General features: G+C 41.6%; 1 protein-coding gene across 9 annotated transcripts in view; it reads left to right on the top strand.

Annotated features, from left to right (window-relative positions):
• SYNRG (synergin gamma) overlaps positions 1-16,347 on the top strand; it is a 43,268-nt gene extending 26,921 nt beyond the window's left edge. For 5 of the 9 annotated variants that reach the window (XM_040532363.1, XM_040532361.1, XM_040532360.1 and 2 more), the window contains 8 exons: positions 4,342-4,938; positions 5,282-5,445; positions 6,263-6,316; positions 6,938-7,034; positions 7,326-7,474; positions 10,256-10,366; positions 10,815-10,850; positions 11,989-16,347. In XM_040532363.1, the coding sequence (XP_040388297.1) occupies positions 4,342-4,938; positions 5,282-5,445; positions 6,263-6,316; positions 6,938-7,034; positions 7,326-7,474; positions 10,256-10,366; positions 10,815-10,850; positions 11,989-12,120 (1,340 nt within the window). In that variant the 3' untranslated portion in view covers positions 12,121-16,347. Of the gene's footprint in view, positions 1-4,341; positions 4,939-5,281; positions 5,446-6,262; positions 6,317-6,937; positions 7,035-7,325; positions 7,475-9,066; positions 10,190-10,255; positions 10,367-10,814; positions 10,851-11,988 lie in introns of those variants that run through there. The other 4 variants (XM_040532364.1, XM_040532357.1, XM_040532365.1 and 1 more) reach the window with 2 other exon arrangements.
• The last annotated feature ends 1,620 nt before the right edge of the window (positions 16,348-17,967 follow it).

Raw genomic sequence — 17,967 nt, 5'->3', positions numbered from 1 at the left:
AGTCTCGGGGCTTCTTGCTGGTAACGCTGCTGGTGTAGGAGCTGGGCTGGGTTTTGGTGCACTGATGCTGTGCTGCTAGGACCAGAAGCAGCATCCTGCACCACCCTACCACCCCAAACGTGGTGCGAGAGTTGCATTTATTCATTAGAGTTGAATATAAACTGAAATATTGAAAAGTGAATCCCTCCTGTGTTGGCTAAAATCACTAAGTATGTGATACAATCTTGAGAATTGCCTTTTTTTGTTGTTGTTAGACTAACTAATTCTGTCAAAGGTTTTCCTTAAATGATTGAACTGTTGACATCGAAGACTCCAGCTTGTAAATTGCCTCCAGGCATAACTTGATCCTTGATAGCTGCAATACATTGTTATAGTTGGCTCAAATGAAGGATGGCAAAGTTTTCTGTAGATTAGATAACGCTGGGAAACAGCGTTTTACCTGTATTTCACCCTGTCAGTATTCTCCCAAGCTCTGGCTGGCAGCTCCTCCTGCGCCGCTCAGCACCAGCAGCGGTGCCGGCCCCAGGTGATCCTCAGGCAGGCTGAACGTGAAGAGGGGAACACAGCTTTGGTAGATCAAACTAGGTGGGAAGGAAAGGGTAAATATTTCAAACCCTCTGCATTGGATGAAATACGAACTGGGTTTTGCTTCTAAAGCTGTCAGAAACTTCCTGCGCTCCAGCACGACACTGTGAAGATCACTCTTTCCATTCTTGGTTTGCTAGAAAATATTTTTTAAGGAGAAAAAAAAAAAGTGGTTATGTGATATTTGAATGGATCTGACTTCGATTTTTATGGACACGCACACCCCCTTCCCTCCTCGACCCCTCTTTAAGCGGTTTGAGATTCCATGCCCATTGTATTTCACGGGGTGTGTGTTTTGTAGTCACGCCAGCGCGAAGCTGGCTGTGCCAATTCCATGAGGCTCTAACTACGCTGGCAGTAAGAGCACTCAGATTTTTATAACAAAACTCACATCTCATGTCGTTTCTGAAAGCTACTGAGGTTACTTAGGAATACTGTTTTATTATGATATAGTTCACTAAAATCCATTGATACATCCCTTTAATATTTGCCCTGCTTCCACAGGGTGGCCTGCTGTATGTGCTCCAAAAGGTGCCAAGAAATCAATTTTAACCTTGCCAAAAAGGTTGCATATTCTCAAAAGAAAGCATTTTCTTAGAGATTTGTATGGATTTATTCTTTGCTCTTTTTTGGATAAGATTTAATGCTTGCCATCAGTTCAGATGCTGTTTGTACAGAAAGTTTCCTGCCGGAGGAAATGGCAGTAGCTCAATAGCAGGTGTCTTTGCTAAATGCGATACTTAGACTTAATTCTTTTTTTCCCACATGATCACGTCTTGCTTTGAAAAAAATATTCTGATGCGCATGCATCTTCTTATATTTTGAATTGCCATAACAGCAAAATGAAGTTTTTATTGCATCCGAGGTCACAAATGCAGCGTTCTAACTGGAGCGGTTTTATTCATTAAACGTATCTGCGGTCTTTAAGAAAAAGGCTGTTGCAGGAGCAGTTCTTAAGAGCGCTTAATAAAACAATCTCGTGCCAGTAATAAAGATACCCACATCATAAAGAGTTCTCTAGGGTCAACCAAGAAGTGCTTTTCACACGTAAACTGCTTCTTCGCTTATTAGTCTGGTGGCGAGTTGCTCTGCTGCCTGGCAGGGGGAAGAGAAACGCTCCCCTTGCCATTATACAGCAAATGTGCTAAGAGCTTAGGTAAGCCTTTCGTCTTGCTGTAGCTACGGCAAAGGTTATGACTGTACTTCTATACAAAACTTCTGACTCATGACAAATACAGTTCATGGCCTAGCTAAATATAGCGTGGTTTTTTTTTTTTTTTTTGCAATAGAATAAGAATTTTTTTATAAAAAGCTAGTGTACCTTGAACTACAGACGGTCGTGCATAACCTTTTATTTTTTGTATTTTTCATTAAATTGTTTGAGGACTGCTTTAGCTGTAGACGCTTTGTATCTGAACAGCATCTTTCCTGTAGTAGAGTACTTTCATAAAAGTTTATTCTCTAGAGTAATACTTCTGTAATCGATGAAACAATCCAAATAAAATGCATAGACTTGAACTATGACATTTTATCTCAGCTCTTAAACCTATAGAGGTGGACTTCGTGTCTGCATGAATTCACGTAGAGAATGGTAAATACTAGCTTGTGAATAACAAAATCCTTCTCTGCCTTCCCTGCCAGGATTACAAGGGAAGCTCTGGGAGCTCAGGGTTCCCATCTGATGCTGCTGCTGATTCTGCGTGTCCCCGAGCCAGGATCGGTCAGCAGGAATACGGTGACCTGCTCCTTTAGGATGTGCTTTCAGCTCCGGCTCTTACCGGTTATCAAAGAAATCATTGACAATAGATTTTGCAGATCTTCATAGCAGGGTCATCACTCTTTCTTGCCACACCTTGGTGAACACTGAGACAATAGCAACGCTTAAATCTGTGCTGGGTTTTGAAGTCAACACAAATTGAAAGGGAAAGGTTGCTTAGTACACTGTGGTATTTTCAAGATCTCAGGATTAATTACAGTTGGCTAACATTTTGGAGGTTATTCTGGCACTCTTTAATGCTAGTGAAACTCTCATTTAGCTTCTCTAAACAAACCCTTATATTTGAGAGCACAAGGTGTGGTTTCTTGTGATAAATTACTGATCCCTTGCAAGTCAGCTCCTTTTTTACCTTGGAGCCTTGTTTCTATTCAGTTTTGCCCTAAGCAGGTGATTTCATCTCGTCTGTTTACCCTTCTGCAAACTGCATGCTCTACAAATTTAATATTCGAATGGCACTTTGAAATGTTGCTCTGTATATTCAAGGTGCTAATGCTTATTATTGAGATGCTGTCAGCTGCACAGGCAGCAGCTGCGTGAAGGCTGTCCCTTAGGACACTCTGATAGGTGACACATTGCACAAAGACGTTTCGCTTTGTTGTAGTAGCCGTCAAGCTCTATCATTATATTGTATACTCGTTGGACTTTTTAATTAGCCATGGATGTCGGTCATGCCTGGAAAGAAGCCTGAAGCATGGTGTGCTCTCCCCTCCCAGTAAAATGAATAAACGTAGACGGAATATTTTGTTAAAATGGCTTAATCCTCAGGTGGTGCAGCCAGCCTGAGTAAAAGAGGGCGGCTGGGATGTCGCCGTGGTTCTGCCCTGGCTGTGCTGAGGCCAAGCTGTGCCTCCTGCCTGCCAGCCAGGTGAGGCCCTAATGCTCATAGGAGCCTTGGCACGGTCGATGTTCGGGGAATGTGTTTGCTTTGCCTTGGGACCGTCTGACCGTAGGCCCTGAGCAGCGGCTGAGCGTCTAATCCAAGCTGACACTCGTTAATGCTGGGAAACAAATGCCAAAGGTAGCATAGCAGGGCTTTTTAAAAATGCTCTAATGAAAACTATCCAGCCCCTGGCTCTGTGCGCCTTCGCTACGGATCAATCTCAGTCGAAATGTGAAAGATAAGTTGCGTGAGCAGCAGACAGAGCCTGGCAGAAGCTGGGCACTGCGTAGTCCCCTCTGCTGGCTTTAATGTAAGCAGCCAGACCGTATCTCACACCTGCTCACGGCAGTGAGAAGAACCTAGTGGCCCATATAATTGCTGGGTGAGTACGAATGATTGGACATTTCTGCAAAATAATTGGATTTTCTCTATACTTAAATGAACAAACAGTGTGTAAAAGCTAAAACAGGATCTTTGCGATATCCGTGTTGTTTCTGAAACTTGTAGGTTTGAAGAGTCGGTCATGCGGCACCGCAGTAACTGTGATAAGCTTTAATATGACTTCTTAAAAATTCTTGCAGCACGTTTTTATACATTATTTGTATCACAGCATGAATATGAAATACTTTATTGAAGGGGATGGGGAAGCTAACCTAGCTGTCTGTGTGGTTGGTTTTGGTAAGGTGAAATAGCAACTCCAACATCTCATTGAGTTAATGGTTGCGTTTTGCTTGTAGATTCTGTAGCCAGCATCAGAAAACTGAAGGGGTGACCTGTGCAGTCCGTACTGTCTAGAAACTTCTATTTCAGTGTTTCTTTGCTATCCGGAATGGGATGGTGACTTTCAGCTTAAAATACAAGACACTATTCAAAGGTTGAGGCTTATATTTAGTAAGTAGAGAATTTTTGTATTAAACGCTTAGGTATTTTTCAGATTTTTTTTTGTGCAAACTAGTCTAAGCCTCATTGAAACAACAATGGGCTGTGTTTGTTTCTGCAGTTCTCTAAGACTCTTAGCAAGTAGCTATTATTTTTAGACAGTGTGGAGAGATTAACGTTTGAACTTCAGCTTCTAATTGTAGGGGTTTCTTTTTCTCAGATATAGATGACTTAAAATGTGCCCCCTTTGGAAGCTATAACAGTGGGTCTGCAGTCAGCAGCCTGGCAAGCTACGACTGGTCCGACAAAGAAGACATTCACCAGGGCAAGAAGTTCTCCTCCTTTGTCCAGGCTTCGGGAAGCGGATCCTCTGCAGCTACCTCTGTTCTTCAGAAGAAGGAGACTTTGTTTGGCAGTTCAGAAAACATTACCATGACAACCGTTTCCAAAGTGACAACCTTTTCTAGTGAGGATGCTTTGCAGGATGTTTCGTTTGCAGCCTTTGCAAACTTTAAGGACTCTGGACCAATATCCGGCGGTCCAAGTGATGATGACATTGGAGACTTTGGTGATTTTGCAAGACCTTCATCAGAAGCGCAGGATGCAGCAGCCGACAGAAGTCAAGAGGCAGACTCCCTTGCTAGCGGTACCTCTTCTGAAATGCGCAGGGAGTCCACAGATGACTTTGGAGAATTCCAAAGTGAAAAGCCAAAAATCAGCAAATTTGACTTCTTGGTGGCAACTTCCCAAGGCAAGATGAAATCTAGTGAAGAAATGATCAAGAGTGAGCTGGCTACCTTTGACCTGTCTGTTCAAGGTAAGCCCGCTCAGAGCAGAGAAAGCTCATAAAGCATGTACTTATCAAAGGCTATTTTTTCTAACCAAAGTATAAATTAGCCAGTGGGGATTGTTCTAAAGACTACTGGAAACAAGTTTCTTATTGATTTCTATGATGTTTGGAGCAGGGTTCTTTGTAGAAATAAAAATTTGTTGTGCCAAAATTTTGTAAGAACTGAACTGGCTAAGTTTGCACCAGTCAGTGAGTAAATAGAAAGTTTTGTTCTTATGGAGGCGTAGTGCATCCCTTGATACCACTACATTCATTTTTAGTCCCTGCCTTTGAGTGGAAGAAAAACCTTCTTTATATGCTAACTTTTTAGGGTCTCATAAAAGGAGCTTAAGCCTAGGTGACAGAGAAATAAGCCGCTCTTCACCTTTACCGGTTTTGGAGCAGCCGTTTAGAGATCGTTCAAACACCCTCAGTGAGAAGCCTGCCTTGCCTGTCATCAGAGACAAATACAAAGACCTGACCGGGGAAGTTGAGGTAAGGAACTGTCTGGAATATAGGAAAATCAGCAATGACTTTCATTGGTGTGATAATAAGGGAGTTCTGTATCCCAGCTCTTCGGGACTTTAGCTGTTTCAGTGTAGGGTGTATTTCTAAGATGGAACCTGGGTAAGGTTAGGTGTTTTGATTTTGCTGTTAATAAAGGAAGGTTTCTGTTCTTTGTCTCCTCTTTATGAACAGGAAACAGTTCATAAAGGAGATTTCTCCTTTTCTGTCTTTAAAGCCTTGTGGCATGGAAAAAAGTGCTGGTGTCTGAATCATTTGACCTTGCAGTCTAAGCTTGTAACTGGAAATAGGTTACGACTAAAATCTAATCCTAGTTTTGGCACTGAGACCATTGGCTTTGAGAAATGGCTTAACTTTTTGGCTGCGTAATCGTTATTTCTCTCGCTTGTATTAAGAATAGGATGGTAAAAGGACTTGGATTAAGTTCTGCTCATCCCCATTTCTGTAACGGCAAACCCGTAACAAATTTGTTTGGAGTGGGTATGTGTGTTCTTCCTTTTGAAACTAGTTCTAACTCCCAGAAATCAGATTTTAGAGTTCAGATGCAAATAGACTATTTTAAAAATGAGGAAAAATTATTTAATTTTATTTTTATTTTTTTTTAATTTTTTTATTTTTTAATTTTCCTCATTTATTTAAAAATGAGGAAAAATTATTTAATTTTTTTTTTTCATAGCTAACCTGCAAATAATCTGTTTAAATACCTGTCTTCTGTATGTCTATTGTGGTAGGAGAGGGGGAAATGCGTGTAGAAAGATGATTCAGACTGTCCTTTTCTTTCAAATAGGAAAGTGAGAGATACGCGTATGAATGGCAAAGATGCTTGGAGAGTGCCCTGCAAGTAAGTGTGTAGCCTCTGAAATCTTTTCCTCCTTAGAGTAGGTACAATTTTATTCAATGTTTAAGACTGCATAGGCATGGAAAGGGTTTGAATCAGCCCGAGCAGAGACCAATAAAATATGTTGTTCGGGTCATTGGTATCAATGAATTGGTATCAAAGAGCACCTTGCTCTTCAGCACCATTTTTTAGAAACGAGCATATTTAATGTGGCTTGAGGAGAGGTCATTGATTTTCTGGTAATGTGTGTCAGATATTTCACACCCAGAGTAATTTTCTTTAGAATTTCTTTTTGCTGTCTAATACTCAAATGCTCAAATACTTAATGCAAAAAAAAAATCTGAATGCTATTATTAAACTAGATAGCAATGCATGCATACACTCAAAACTACTATTTTAGTAATGAAAACATTTGTGGGAATGCACTAAGGTTTTAAATGTTCATACTTTTACACTGATCTACTTAGAGTTACAGTGTGAATGTACAAAATCATGAGGCTGAATATAGCAGTCATTTAATTTGCCTCCTATTTTGTGTGACAGTTTCTGTTGGTGATGATCTTGTTTGTAGTAATTATTTTAAGGTAAATAACACCATCTTTTTATGAATCTTACTTCCACCAGGTCATAAAGAAAGCAAATGATACCTTAAATGGAATAAGCAGTTCATCTGTTTGCACTGAAGTTATCCAGTCTGCTCAAGGCATGGAATATTTACTAGGTATGTTTTGATTTAGCGTGTCTCTTGCATTGAATGTTCTCCTATACTAATGTATAGTCACTTTTCCCCAAATGGTATTTGTTTATTTTTTTTTAGGTTAATGTATGCCTATGTTGAAATGATGAGCAACAACTCTGCTGCTAAATAATGTAACAACTACTTAGAAATAACAGTCCATGACCACCTTTAATGTGCTGTGCCTATTTTGTGCTATTTTTGAGTCACAATTTCAGGAACCTTGTGCCTGCAGTGAATTTATCTGCCTTTCTTCGCTGTGTTTTATTTCAACAGGGGTTGTTGAAGTCTATAGAGTAACAAAGAGAGTTGAACTGGGTATCAAAGCAACGGCTGTCTGTAGCGAGAAACTCCAACAGCTGCTGAAGGATATTGATAAAGTATGGAACAACCTAATAAGCTTCATGTCACTTGCTGCTTTAACGGTAAGGCCAAAAATAAGCTATATGTTTACTAGAAGAAACCTCATAATTATATGTAAAACGACTTCATGGGGTGTCCTAACTTTCCTTTTTTTTTCCTCTTGCAAAATGGAAATACACTTGTTTGTGAAATCCAGTTTAAAGCTCTGTGTAAGAAAACTTATTTATGTGCAAATACTGTGTTATGTTAGTAACTTAATGATAGGATATCCTGTGTGTCTGTGGACCTCTCTAATAAGGGAAAAATAGTGAAATTTTATAAGCCATTAGGTGAAGACAGAATCACGTGGACTTACCTTGTTTGTATAATATCCCTGCAGTCAGTTCTAATGCTAACAGTACAGGAGCATGCAGTGTAGCAACACAGGAATAACAGAACTGTTTTCTTTTCTCTCTGGATTTTGGAAATGCATAAGTTTGTTTTGGTTCCTGCTGCAGACTAAATAGCTCTTCCTCCTCGCAATAGAAGTGCCAGAAAAGACTCAGTTGCTCTGAGACAGTCTGGTAGAAGCTCGAGAGCTTTCTGCATAGATACACAGAGAGATGGTGGGAGGCTGTCTGAGCGGTGGTCTTTAGGTGAGGGAGCACTGGATGGGAAGGGTGCTCAAAGGAACTGAAAAAGAGGGACCTGTAGGGGCCAGGTACAGAATAGACACAATTGGAAGGCAAGAAAATAAACTTGCCATTAAATATCCTTCACTTGGTATTTCCTGCAACATTCGCATGGAAATATGTGCAAAATTTTTTTTTAACCATGGTAGAACTCATATCCTTAGGGAATCATCCTCATGACGGTGCTTGATACGGTCTTGTGTAATGGATCCCTTTAATTCAGTGTATACCTAAGGAGTCTTCAATCCCTAGTATCAGTGCTCCACATCAAGCACCCATAACTAGATCATTACTATGTTATCTTCTCACTGAATGCTTTAATTTGTGGCTTCCTTCTTGCAATGCAGCCGTGGCCACTAAAGATCTTTGCTCCTCAGCAAGCAGCTGGGTATAAATGAGCCCCCAGGTACCTGGCTTCTGCCTCAAATAGCCACCTTGAGCTAACCATCAGCCCTGCAAAGCAGGTACTGTAAGTGTCAGTCCCTTTTTACACACCTCTTGCACACTTTAAACCTCTCGTTACAAGCAGCGATGCCAAGCAGGTGCTTTTGGTAACACCCGGTGTTACACAAAGCCTGTCAGAAAATGAAACTTACGCTTGGCTATTTTACTGCCTGGCAGGTGAAGTTGATAGATGAGGATTCATCTGTTTGAAATCTGGTGTTGTTGATGGTGACAATCTAAAAAGCTACCAGGAGTCTCTCTTGATTTAAAGCAAGTAGATTAAGATTTAGTTCCTAAAGTACTTTTCCCTGGCAGATTACAGGGATTACCTTTAAGGTCTGTGCCACGTTCTCCTTAGCAGTCCAGCTAAATGTTAAGCACACTTGGGGCTGCAGACAACTTCTCAAACACGTGCAGTGTCTTGGTAGTTACCAAAGAGACCCCTGACTCTGATACTTCTCAAAATCGTCCTTTTTTGTTTCTCTTCTCCACGTGGAATGCTGAACCGTGTGGACCCATACCTTCCCCTGGTGTCACAGACCCCGCATGGTGCAGAGGTGCCAATTAAGTGCAGAGAAGTAGCCCAGCTCAGAGGCATGCGCTTGGAAAGGTTAATTTTATCTTTTAAAGGATTTTGTTGCAAGGTAATTTTATGCACAGCCTTGTGGTTTTTCATTGCAAATTACAGGATGACCTTCTCATTTGCTTCACTCATGCGTTTGGTAAACAAATATTAGAGTGCGTTTATTAATTTGATTGATCTACTTAAAGATGAAATGGCTTTTTTCAGGAGTCCAATTATTCTCCAGCCATTCAGCAGGGGATTGTGATCAGCATACCTAGCCTATGGATTAAGAAAGAGTACATGTGTTTTATGATCGCACATTTTGTTTGTTTCTTGCATTTCTAGTCATTATTTTTAATTGTGCTACCAGCTTCAAGCAATACTTCAACAGCTTTATACCATGCATATGTAAAGCTTTCTGTAACCATCCATCTTGTAGCTGAAATTTAAGATTGTGTACCAGAAAAGTTGCTTATTTGCAGGCTTATTCTCCCAATCTTTGCCTCTCTTGGACCTGAGGTTGTCTGGCATGAAATAGCTGGTGACCTTAATTCTTATATGGTTTGGTTAATCTTAATGTCCCGCTTTGTACTGCTGTGCCATACTGTAGATTCAGAAAAAAAAAAAAACTTCAGAAAGAATAACAACTGCCCTTTTTTGATCAGGCAGTAATACGGAATTCAGGACAATAAACACAGATACGGACACCACTTCAAACACTAGTGGAAGCAGTGCTGGCCAGCGCCCCGTTTCCTCGCAGCTGCACAAATAGCTGTTGCATACCGCTGTTTATCTGCATCCAGTTCTTAATATGCTGCAGTTGAAATGTAGCAGCAGCTGCCTGGGCTCTTTCCTCAGAAGTTTCTTCCCTTTTTGATGTGGGAACATGGAACTTAACAATTATTTCCTTTGTAGTCTAACCCCTTTTCAAGAGCTAGAGTGTTATAAATTAATGCTGATGGAGACTGCGTAGCAGGACTGCAAATACATACTAATGGCTTTGGTTAAATCATGCATCAGACTGAGAAAATGTAACGTCACCTCTGCCTTGTTGCCTGTGTGATGCCGTAGGTCTCTGTTACAACCAGAAAAATAATTTTTATCATATCTGAAACTTTTTCAGTCATTGAAAATGTCTAAATTGTACTGTCTCATTTCTTTAGCCAGATGAAAACTCACTGGATTTCTCTTCTTGTATGCTGCGTCCAGGGATTAAAAATGCCCAAGATCTTGCCTGTGGAGTGTGCCTCCTAAATGTGGATTCAAGAAGTAAAGTAAGTATCATGGGCTCTATCATTAAACTCATTTTTAATTTACAGTTTTGACTTCCATTTAGGCTTGGGGTACATTTACAAATTTTCATGGCTGTAATTTGTAACTGGAAGCGGCGAAGGCAAAATCTGATCAATAGATGGGACTCAAACCAGTCAATGGCCTAAACTCAGTGGGCTTTGGGTGTGACACAGATGTGGAGAAAAGGGTTGAAAAGTTAAGTTCTTCGTTACAGGAAAGAAACTGGGATACTGAGACCAAAAAATGCATATATATAAAAATCTTTTAATTACTTTCTTTTATGCAATGCATCTCTGCGGATTGCCAGGAGGGGACTATTGCAATTAGTAGAGCTGGGAGGGAATCCCAGGATGTGTACAAAGTAATTATGCCAACCAATTAATGTATATCGGCAGTTTTGCTGACTTTTTGGTTTCAACGTTATTTCAGAAAGAAGAGAAACCTGTGGAAGAGCTTCCTAGAAAAGTATGAACCTGTAAAAAATTCTTTATAGAATCATTCCTAGTTGAGTGTGAAAGGCTGAACTGCTAACTGGCCTTCAGCTGTCATTCTCAATTGTACCAATCATGAATCCTTTTCTTCTAGTCATTTTTTTGTAACTGTAATACCTGATCCGATCAACTAACATGCTCTAGAGTCTCCCTTTTGTCTTGTCTGCATGCTTGTACCTTGTGAATAGCTTTCTGGTTTTGTGCTACTTCTGTTGTGTGGTAGAAAACTCACTGCAGCGAGTTTCTGAATTTGTAGCTGCCTGTGTGTCTGTTGCAAAAGGGTGGGGGAACGGTAGGGTTTTTGCTACAAGTGTTGCCTTTTGGCTGTATGTAGTAGGCAATGGCATTTTTAGAAGTCTGTGCAGGAAATCCAAAGTGTAGGAAACAGGTTTAGAATTTTTTTTAAATAGGTAGCTGTGAAGCATTGGGAATGCTGCTGAAGTAGAAACAGCTGTTAACTGTTCTCTTTCTGAACAGGGGGGAAAAAATCAATGTTATCCCCGAGAGCCTAGGTTTATTTAAAAATAAAAAATAATTTTCCCATCATATCTAAGCAGTATCTCCCAGCAACATACATTTGAGATGTTTTAAGCTTGTTCATGGCTTCGTGCACTCCTATAGTAAAACAGATTCAGTTACCAGAAAAAGGGGACCAACCAGAACCAGAAGTATGGTAGGATAATGCTAATATCAAGAATTGCACCTGCCTAAGTTACGGCAGAGTTTGACCCAGTGAAATAAATGTGATAGCTAGCAGAACAAGCTTTTGTTTCCTAGAGGATGCATGAAACGAGATGAGTTAGTTACCAGGTGTCAGATGAGAGAATACTAATCAAATGGCTCCCTCTAACACACCATGCAGCAGACTAAGTACCATCAGGTGTGATGATCAGGTGTGAAGGTTTTGTCCACCTGCAAACATTTTTGCAGACTAAAATGAAATATTTGTCTGCCTGCTCTGCTTCTGCAAGTGAAGATGGCTCATTCAGAGTGAGAGTGTCCAGGTTCTACCATGCTGGGGGTGAACACCTCTGCGATAGCCACTTTCCACTCTGTTTTATATCCTGGAGAAGATAAGACTGTCATACTTGTTTCAATTCTTGTTATTCTAGGCCTTTAATTCAGAAACGGATAATTTTAAGCTGGCATATGGAGGGCACCAATACCATGCCAGCTGTGCAAACTTCTGGATCAACTGCGTGGAGCCAAAGCCTCCGGGTCTCATTTTGCCTGACCTGCTCTGAAAGCAGTCGCACTGAAGGTGGAGTATCGGGTCTGAAAATGCACCTCGGTTGGGGTAAATGGTGTGATAGAGTACGTGGAAAGGCTTCTTTCAGCTGTGGTTAGGGTTTGAAATGCTTTGTTTTGATTTCTGTACAGCAGTGGATTAAAGCCACTCTCGTATATGGAAGTTCCCCGTGAAGAATTGTACTTGAAATGGCTGGGGTTTCAGAAATAACAAGAAAAAAAAGGTGGAGTGGCACAAAATGTGGCATTTCTTTCTCGATATGAAAGCGGGTAGGTCTTTGTGAAACAAACAAACAAAAAACCAGTCTGCTGTCCAAGTGTACAGACCTCTGTGAGAGGACAGTACCTAGTTTCCAAGACAAACTGAAATGCTAGACTGATTTGCATGGAAGTGACACTTAAAGACTTGAAGTACATATTTGCAAACAAATCTTTTCTTAATGTTTTGGGTGTCTGGATCATGATATTTTTCTTTAAATATTTGCTGCTATATTATTACAATGCATACAATGCACATGTCATGGTAACTTCCAAGGCAAAATGAATTACTGACTTGGAAGGAATTAGACTGTAGAGAGCCACTGTTTATTTAAATTTTCACTATTCTGAATTGTAAATTATTATAAAGTATTCATATGCTTAACTGGTTAGTACTGGGGGTTAAGAACTTGGAAAAATTGTTTAAATTTTCTCTACCATATCTGGACTCTTTAGTACGGGCAACTGGATTTTAAAGCTTGCAATCTTCGCTGTTCTATTGTAAATACTGGCTCATATCTGCTCTTGGACTTGTCCTGAACTACAGGTGTGGTTTGTTACGTTTCTCCTGACACTTCGGTAGTTGTGTGGCTGCATCACTGTTGAAAACTGGACTCCACTGATACTGCGTGTCTGCTCCTGTACATATTCCCTTTTTTTGTGTGTTACCTGCTTCCCCTGATGGGATGCATGCATGTAACTTGTGCAATCCAGTGCTACCTGTGATAATGTGTTTTCCTGACTCAGAACTGGCAGTACGAGGTGGCCCTTAGCTCCTACTGCAGGCGGGTGTGATCCAACACTGAAAGTTGGGCTTAAGCAGACTGCTTTTTGAAGCCGGCTGCTGCCAATCTACCATTTTGTTGCTTATGGTAGGTACACCTATCGAATAGGAAGAGATTAGTATAATAGACTATCACAAAGTGTTGCCCATAAATTTAAAGTAACCACTTCTTTCTTTCAATATGATGACAGTGCCATCAGCTGCAGTGATAGTTACAGAATTTTAAACCCACTGAGAGCTTCGTGGCATTATTTTAAGAGCCTTACCGCTATACATCCTATTCAGTTTGCTTCATTCTTTGACTTCAGTTTCTCAGTTCTCTAGAAAATCTCTTTTCTCCAAAGATATCAACAGCTTTTCCAAGCTACTCTTGCCTTCATTGAGAGTAGCTGATGTTGACAAGCAATTATTTGCTGAAATTGAAATTACAAAGAGGAAAATTGTTGTCTCTTTGGAAGAGGACAAGGTCAGGGAACACTTGAGCAAACTGGACAATCGCAAGCCCATGGGCTTTGATGCGAGGCACCCACAAACCCAGAAGGAGCTGGCAGATGTGACTGCAAGGCCACTCTCTATAATCTTTTCTTGGGCTGACAAACATCTCATGGAGTTCAGCAGAACAGGACCTGGGGGTCCTGGCGGACACCAAACTGAACACGAGTCAGCAACGTGCCCTTGCTGCCAAGAAGGCCAGTGGTATTCTTGGCTGCATTAGGCAAAGCATCGCCAGCATGTCAGGAGAGGTGGTCGTTCCCCTCTGCTCAGCATTGCTGAGGCGTCACCTGGAGCGCTGTGCCCAGGTCTGGGTCCCCAGTACAAGAGAGACCTGGACATACTGGAAAGAGCCCGGTGGAGGGCCACCAAGATGCTCAAGGGACTGGAGCACCTCTCCTGTTATGAGAGGCTGGGAGCTGGGGCTGTTCAGCCTGGAGAAGAGGGGGCTCGGGGGGGATCTCATCCATGCCTATAAACACTCGCAGGGAGGATGCGAAGGGGACAGAGCCAGGCTCTGTTCGGTGGTGCCCAGTGCCTGGACAAGAAGCAATGGGCACAAACGAACACAGGAGGATCTGTCCGAGCATCAGGAAACACTTTGTGCAGGTGTCACAGCCCTGGCACAGGCTGCCCGAGGGGCTGGGGGCTCCTCTGGGAGAGCTCCAGCAGACTGGACGTGGGGCTGGGTCCCCTGCCGGGGGGGGCCGTGCTGGGGCTGGGGTGGCACCAGAGGGACCTTGCAATCCCTGCCAGCCTCAACCAGTCTGTGATATAAAAAAAATAAATCTTAGCTATACTAAGCTATTAATTATGCCAAATTAAAGAATCTTGGCTAATAAGAGTGTTAGGTGTCTGGCCCCTTATTTACCCAAATTAAAGTAAATCTTCCTGCTGCCTGAAATTATCTTATTCATAAACTCAGCAACTTGTGCCTCCAGTTGCAAGCTCAAGCTAATCAAGTGGCAGATTTTCAGTAGTGAGGCAATGACTGCTTGCCTTCTGCTGCCCAGTAATTATCAGAAAAGGAGAGAAAAAAAAAAAAAGCAGTCAGTCTTTGCTTGCTCTCTGATTCATTTATTAGGTGTGAAATAGTTACAGTAGCCTGCACCATAGCTGTTGACCACATACATTGTTTTCCCTCGTAATTAGGGGCTGCTGGGTACCAGTGGAAGGGTCCCCACTGATGTCCGGGGTCTGTGCAGCACAGTAAGCGAGCGCTTGCCTTTGCATACTGAGCTACAGAAGCACTTAAGCATTGTCTGGCTTCAAGCAAATGCCTCGCCTTGCTGCTAGCAAGGGGACTTGTCGAGTGGTTTTTGTATCTGGCTGATGCAAAGGCTGTTGCTTATGAAAATGCTATATTGGGAAAAGGGAATGTATTGTTAGCACGGGCTTCCACCACAGTTCCCGAACACTTAACTGGATACGTGTTCTTTTCTAATTAAAAGAGAATGCCACAAAAAAAAAAAAAAAAGGCCACAACGTGAAACTAAAAGCAACCAATATTTCAAAAGCAGTATGAGATGTGCTGTCATAAAAGCCTTTTTCAGTGATGTTTTTCTTGTCACGTACTTATGAAGCAAGTAAGTTCCCTCTCTAAGACGTAGCCAGTGTGTCTTTTGGCCCATAAAAGTAAGGAATCGACGTTTACAATTATAATTGTAGCAGGGCTTACTGAAGTATGACACTGCTAGTCACTTGCTCCCTACAGAAGGGAGAGCAGCAGGCAATATTAATGTGTTCGTGGCAAGCAGAAACCGTTGTTCTGAACACCTTTACGTCATGGGAATACATCAAATGTTTTACATGCAGATCCCCTTGATAAAGGCGTTGCACAACGAGGATCGTTTCACTCTCATACCCCAGTCATTAAAATGACTCACTGTTGCATTCAGCATCTCCTCAGACATTGCACTGCTAGCCAAAGCCCGGTGTCCTTGCAATCTGTATCCAAGGTTACAATATTTTCTACAGTGCATTGTAACAGACCATGCTCCCCTGCCTCCTTTGCATACAGGCTAATGGGCGTGCTGCCTTCTGCTTTGGTTGTGCTGAATTTTATAAATATAGCTCCTTTTGCTGGATGTACTCTTTCACTAGGGAAAAAAAAAGAAACCTGGTTTTCTTCTTCCTTTTTTTTTTAATGTGTGTGTTCTCTGGAGCTGCCTTGGGATTACCTATGAAAAGTGATTTTTCTATATATTTGTGTATATTTGGAGTTGTAAGAGATTGTTCCTTTGGTTGATTTAATTTATATCATTTTGCCCGGTTGTATTCCTGCTGCTTCTGTGCTATCTTAGTGCATTTTAGCTTTTCCTTGGTGGCAGGGGCTCTAGGGAGCATCCCAACTGTTCGAGCCTGTGTCCTGCCCATCCGCTGTCACGTTTTGTTTCGAGTACCTTCGCGAGCTTGTTGACCTGTATTTGCTGTGTAGCAGTTGGGAGGTTATTTGTGGCGTGGGAATTGTTACGTCCTGCTCTTGAACATTCCTCTGAATTTTCGTCTCTGGCAGCAGCTTCCCTTCACCTGGGTTTGCTTTCAGCAGCTCCTTGAGAGCGGTGCAGCAGAAACGAGGGGAGAGTGGAGCTCGATAAAACCCAACGAATGCTGTTTTCTAGTTAGCTTCATGTCAGATTAATTAAACTTGAAACAAAAACTGCCTTTTCAATAAAAGCTGCTATTGTACAAACTGCTTTTTTTCAAAGATTTTTTTGATCTCTGGGCCGGTATTTCATTCCGTTTCTCAATGTTAAAATATAAATGTCATAATTTTATGAAGAAAAGTGGTCAGGAAACGTCTCTTCGTATTGTGATTCCTTTTTCTCCCCATTGGGATGCTATTTGTCTTCCAGAAGTGGTTTTGTGATTAGTTGTTGGAGCTGTTTCGGTTTGTGCTGTGCTGGAGTCACTGCAGACATTTTAAATCCGAGGAGGAAAAGTGTTATTAATTGACTTTTTAGTCAATTGTTCACTCCCTTAATTCTTGCAATGACTTACAAATCTTTTGTTGGGATTCAAACCTCGATTTCAATAAAGAACCCATTTTATTCCTGACAGAGCCATGGAGTGGCTTGTTCCGGGGTGCAGCTGGACAAAACGCGGCGCTGCCTGCGGGACCAGAGCTGCCCTTGCCACCGCGCTCCCTGGGCAGTGTCGGGGCAGGGCAAAACCTTCCCCTGGCTCGGGAGAAACTTGGAGAGCTCGACCAAAAGGGCCTTACGTGAAGCCGTATACGCAAAGTCATCTTCGTGGCTCGTATTTGCAAGATGCCTCACCAAATAACATCCAACTACTCTGAAATAATTGCAGATACACGCTTTCCAGAATGGGTAGCAGGAGGAACGACGTTTCCCTCGAGCCCAGCAGGTGTGCTTACCGCAGCCTGAACTGTGCTGTGCTCTCCTCTTTGGTTTCTGTAAGTTTAAGGATGCATGATGAAAAACTGGATTTTGAGGGGGAAAACCACTCAGGTAGATACCTGCTCTTGGAACGAGGAATTTGTGCGGAGAAATACCGCTAAGTATTAATACCATGGCAATTCTCCATAATATAATCTTTACTGGGTATTTCTTATTAATGAAGTCTTTATTTCATGATGTGCTTTATCAGGCAATTATATTTTAAAACAATATTAATAATATTATAATATTGTTAAATTATACATGGTCAATTTTTAGGTGTTTAATTTGGAAAGTAGATTTTTTCCCCTCTAATATGTCATGCTTTCAGAATGTCTGCAGACTAATTATCGGTCTTCATTTTTGATCTCTAGTTCATTTTCTTGCTTACCATTGCCCCGGTGCAGTTTAACTGGGGAGGAAGATGAGCAGAGTGTAGTTTTTAAATGGGCAGTCTGTCTCCTGTCTGCTTGTCACTGCACTGCCAGGAGAGACAACCAGGGAAACCTGACCCCTTCACAGCTTGTGGCAAAAAAAAACTCGCTCATTTCAGTGGGCAAAAGACTTCCTCTGCTGGTGCAGGACTGCTCTGAGATGCATGCATTGATGTTAGGAAAAAGTTGTGCTGAAGTACTTTGCTTTTTCACTTGCAGTTTTGTCTAAGTGCATCCTAGATAAAAAAAATAAAATAAAAGGGTTTCCAGGTGGAAGGGGCAGTAGTTGCATGTAGGAAACTCCTTTGGACTTTGCAGTATTGAGGAATTTGTAGTAACTGATTTTGAAATAGCCAAAGGACTTGCCTGGCTTTCCTGATGATGGTCAGGAATTGCAGGACCCCTGGATGGATTGAGAACAGATCAGCCAAGTGACTGGCACAGATCACGTTATTTTGCTCAAGACTAAGCTCA

This window comes from Cygnus olor, chromosome 20 (genome assembly GCF_009769625.2).
Source record: "Cygnus olor isolate bCygOlo1 chromosome 20, bCygOlo1.pri.v2, whole genome shotgun sequence".
Taxonomy (NCBI): domain Eukaryota; kingdom Metazoa; phylum Chordata; class Aves; order Anseriformes; family Anatidae; genus Cygnus; species Cygnus olor.
Note: the sequence above shows the minus strand (reverse complement) of the source record. Positions and strands in the feature narration are given on the sequence as shown.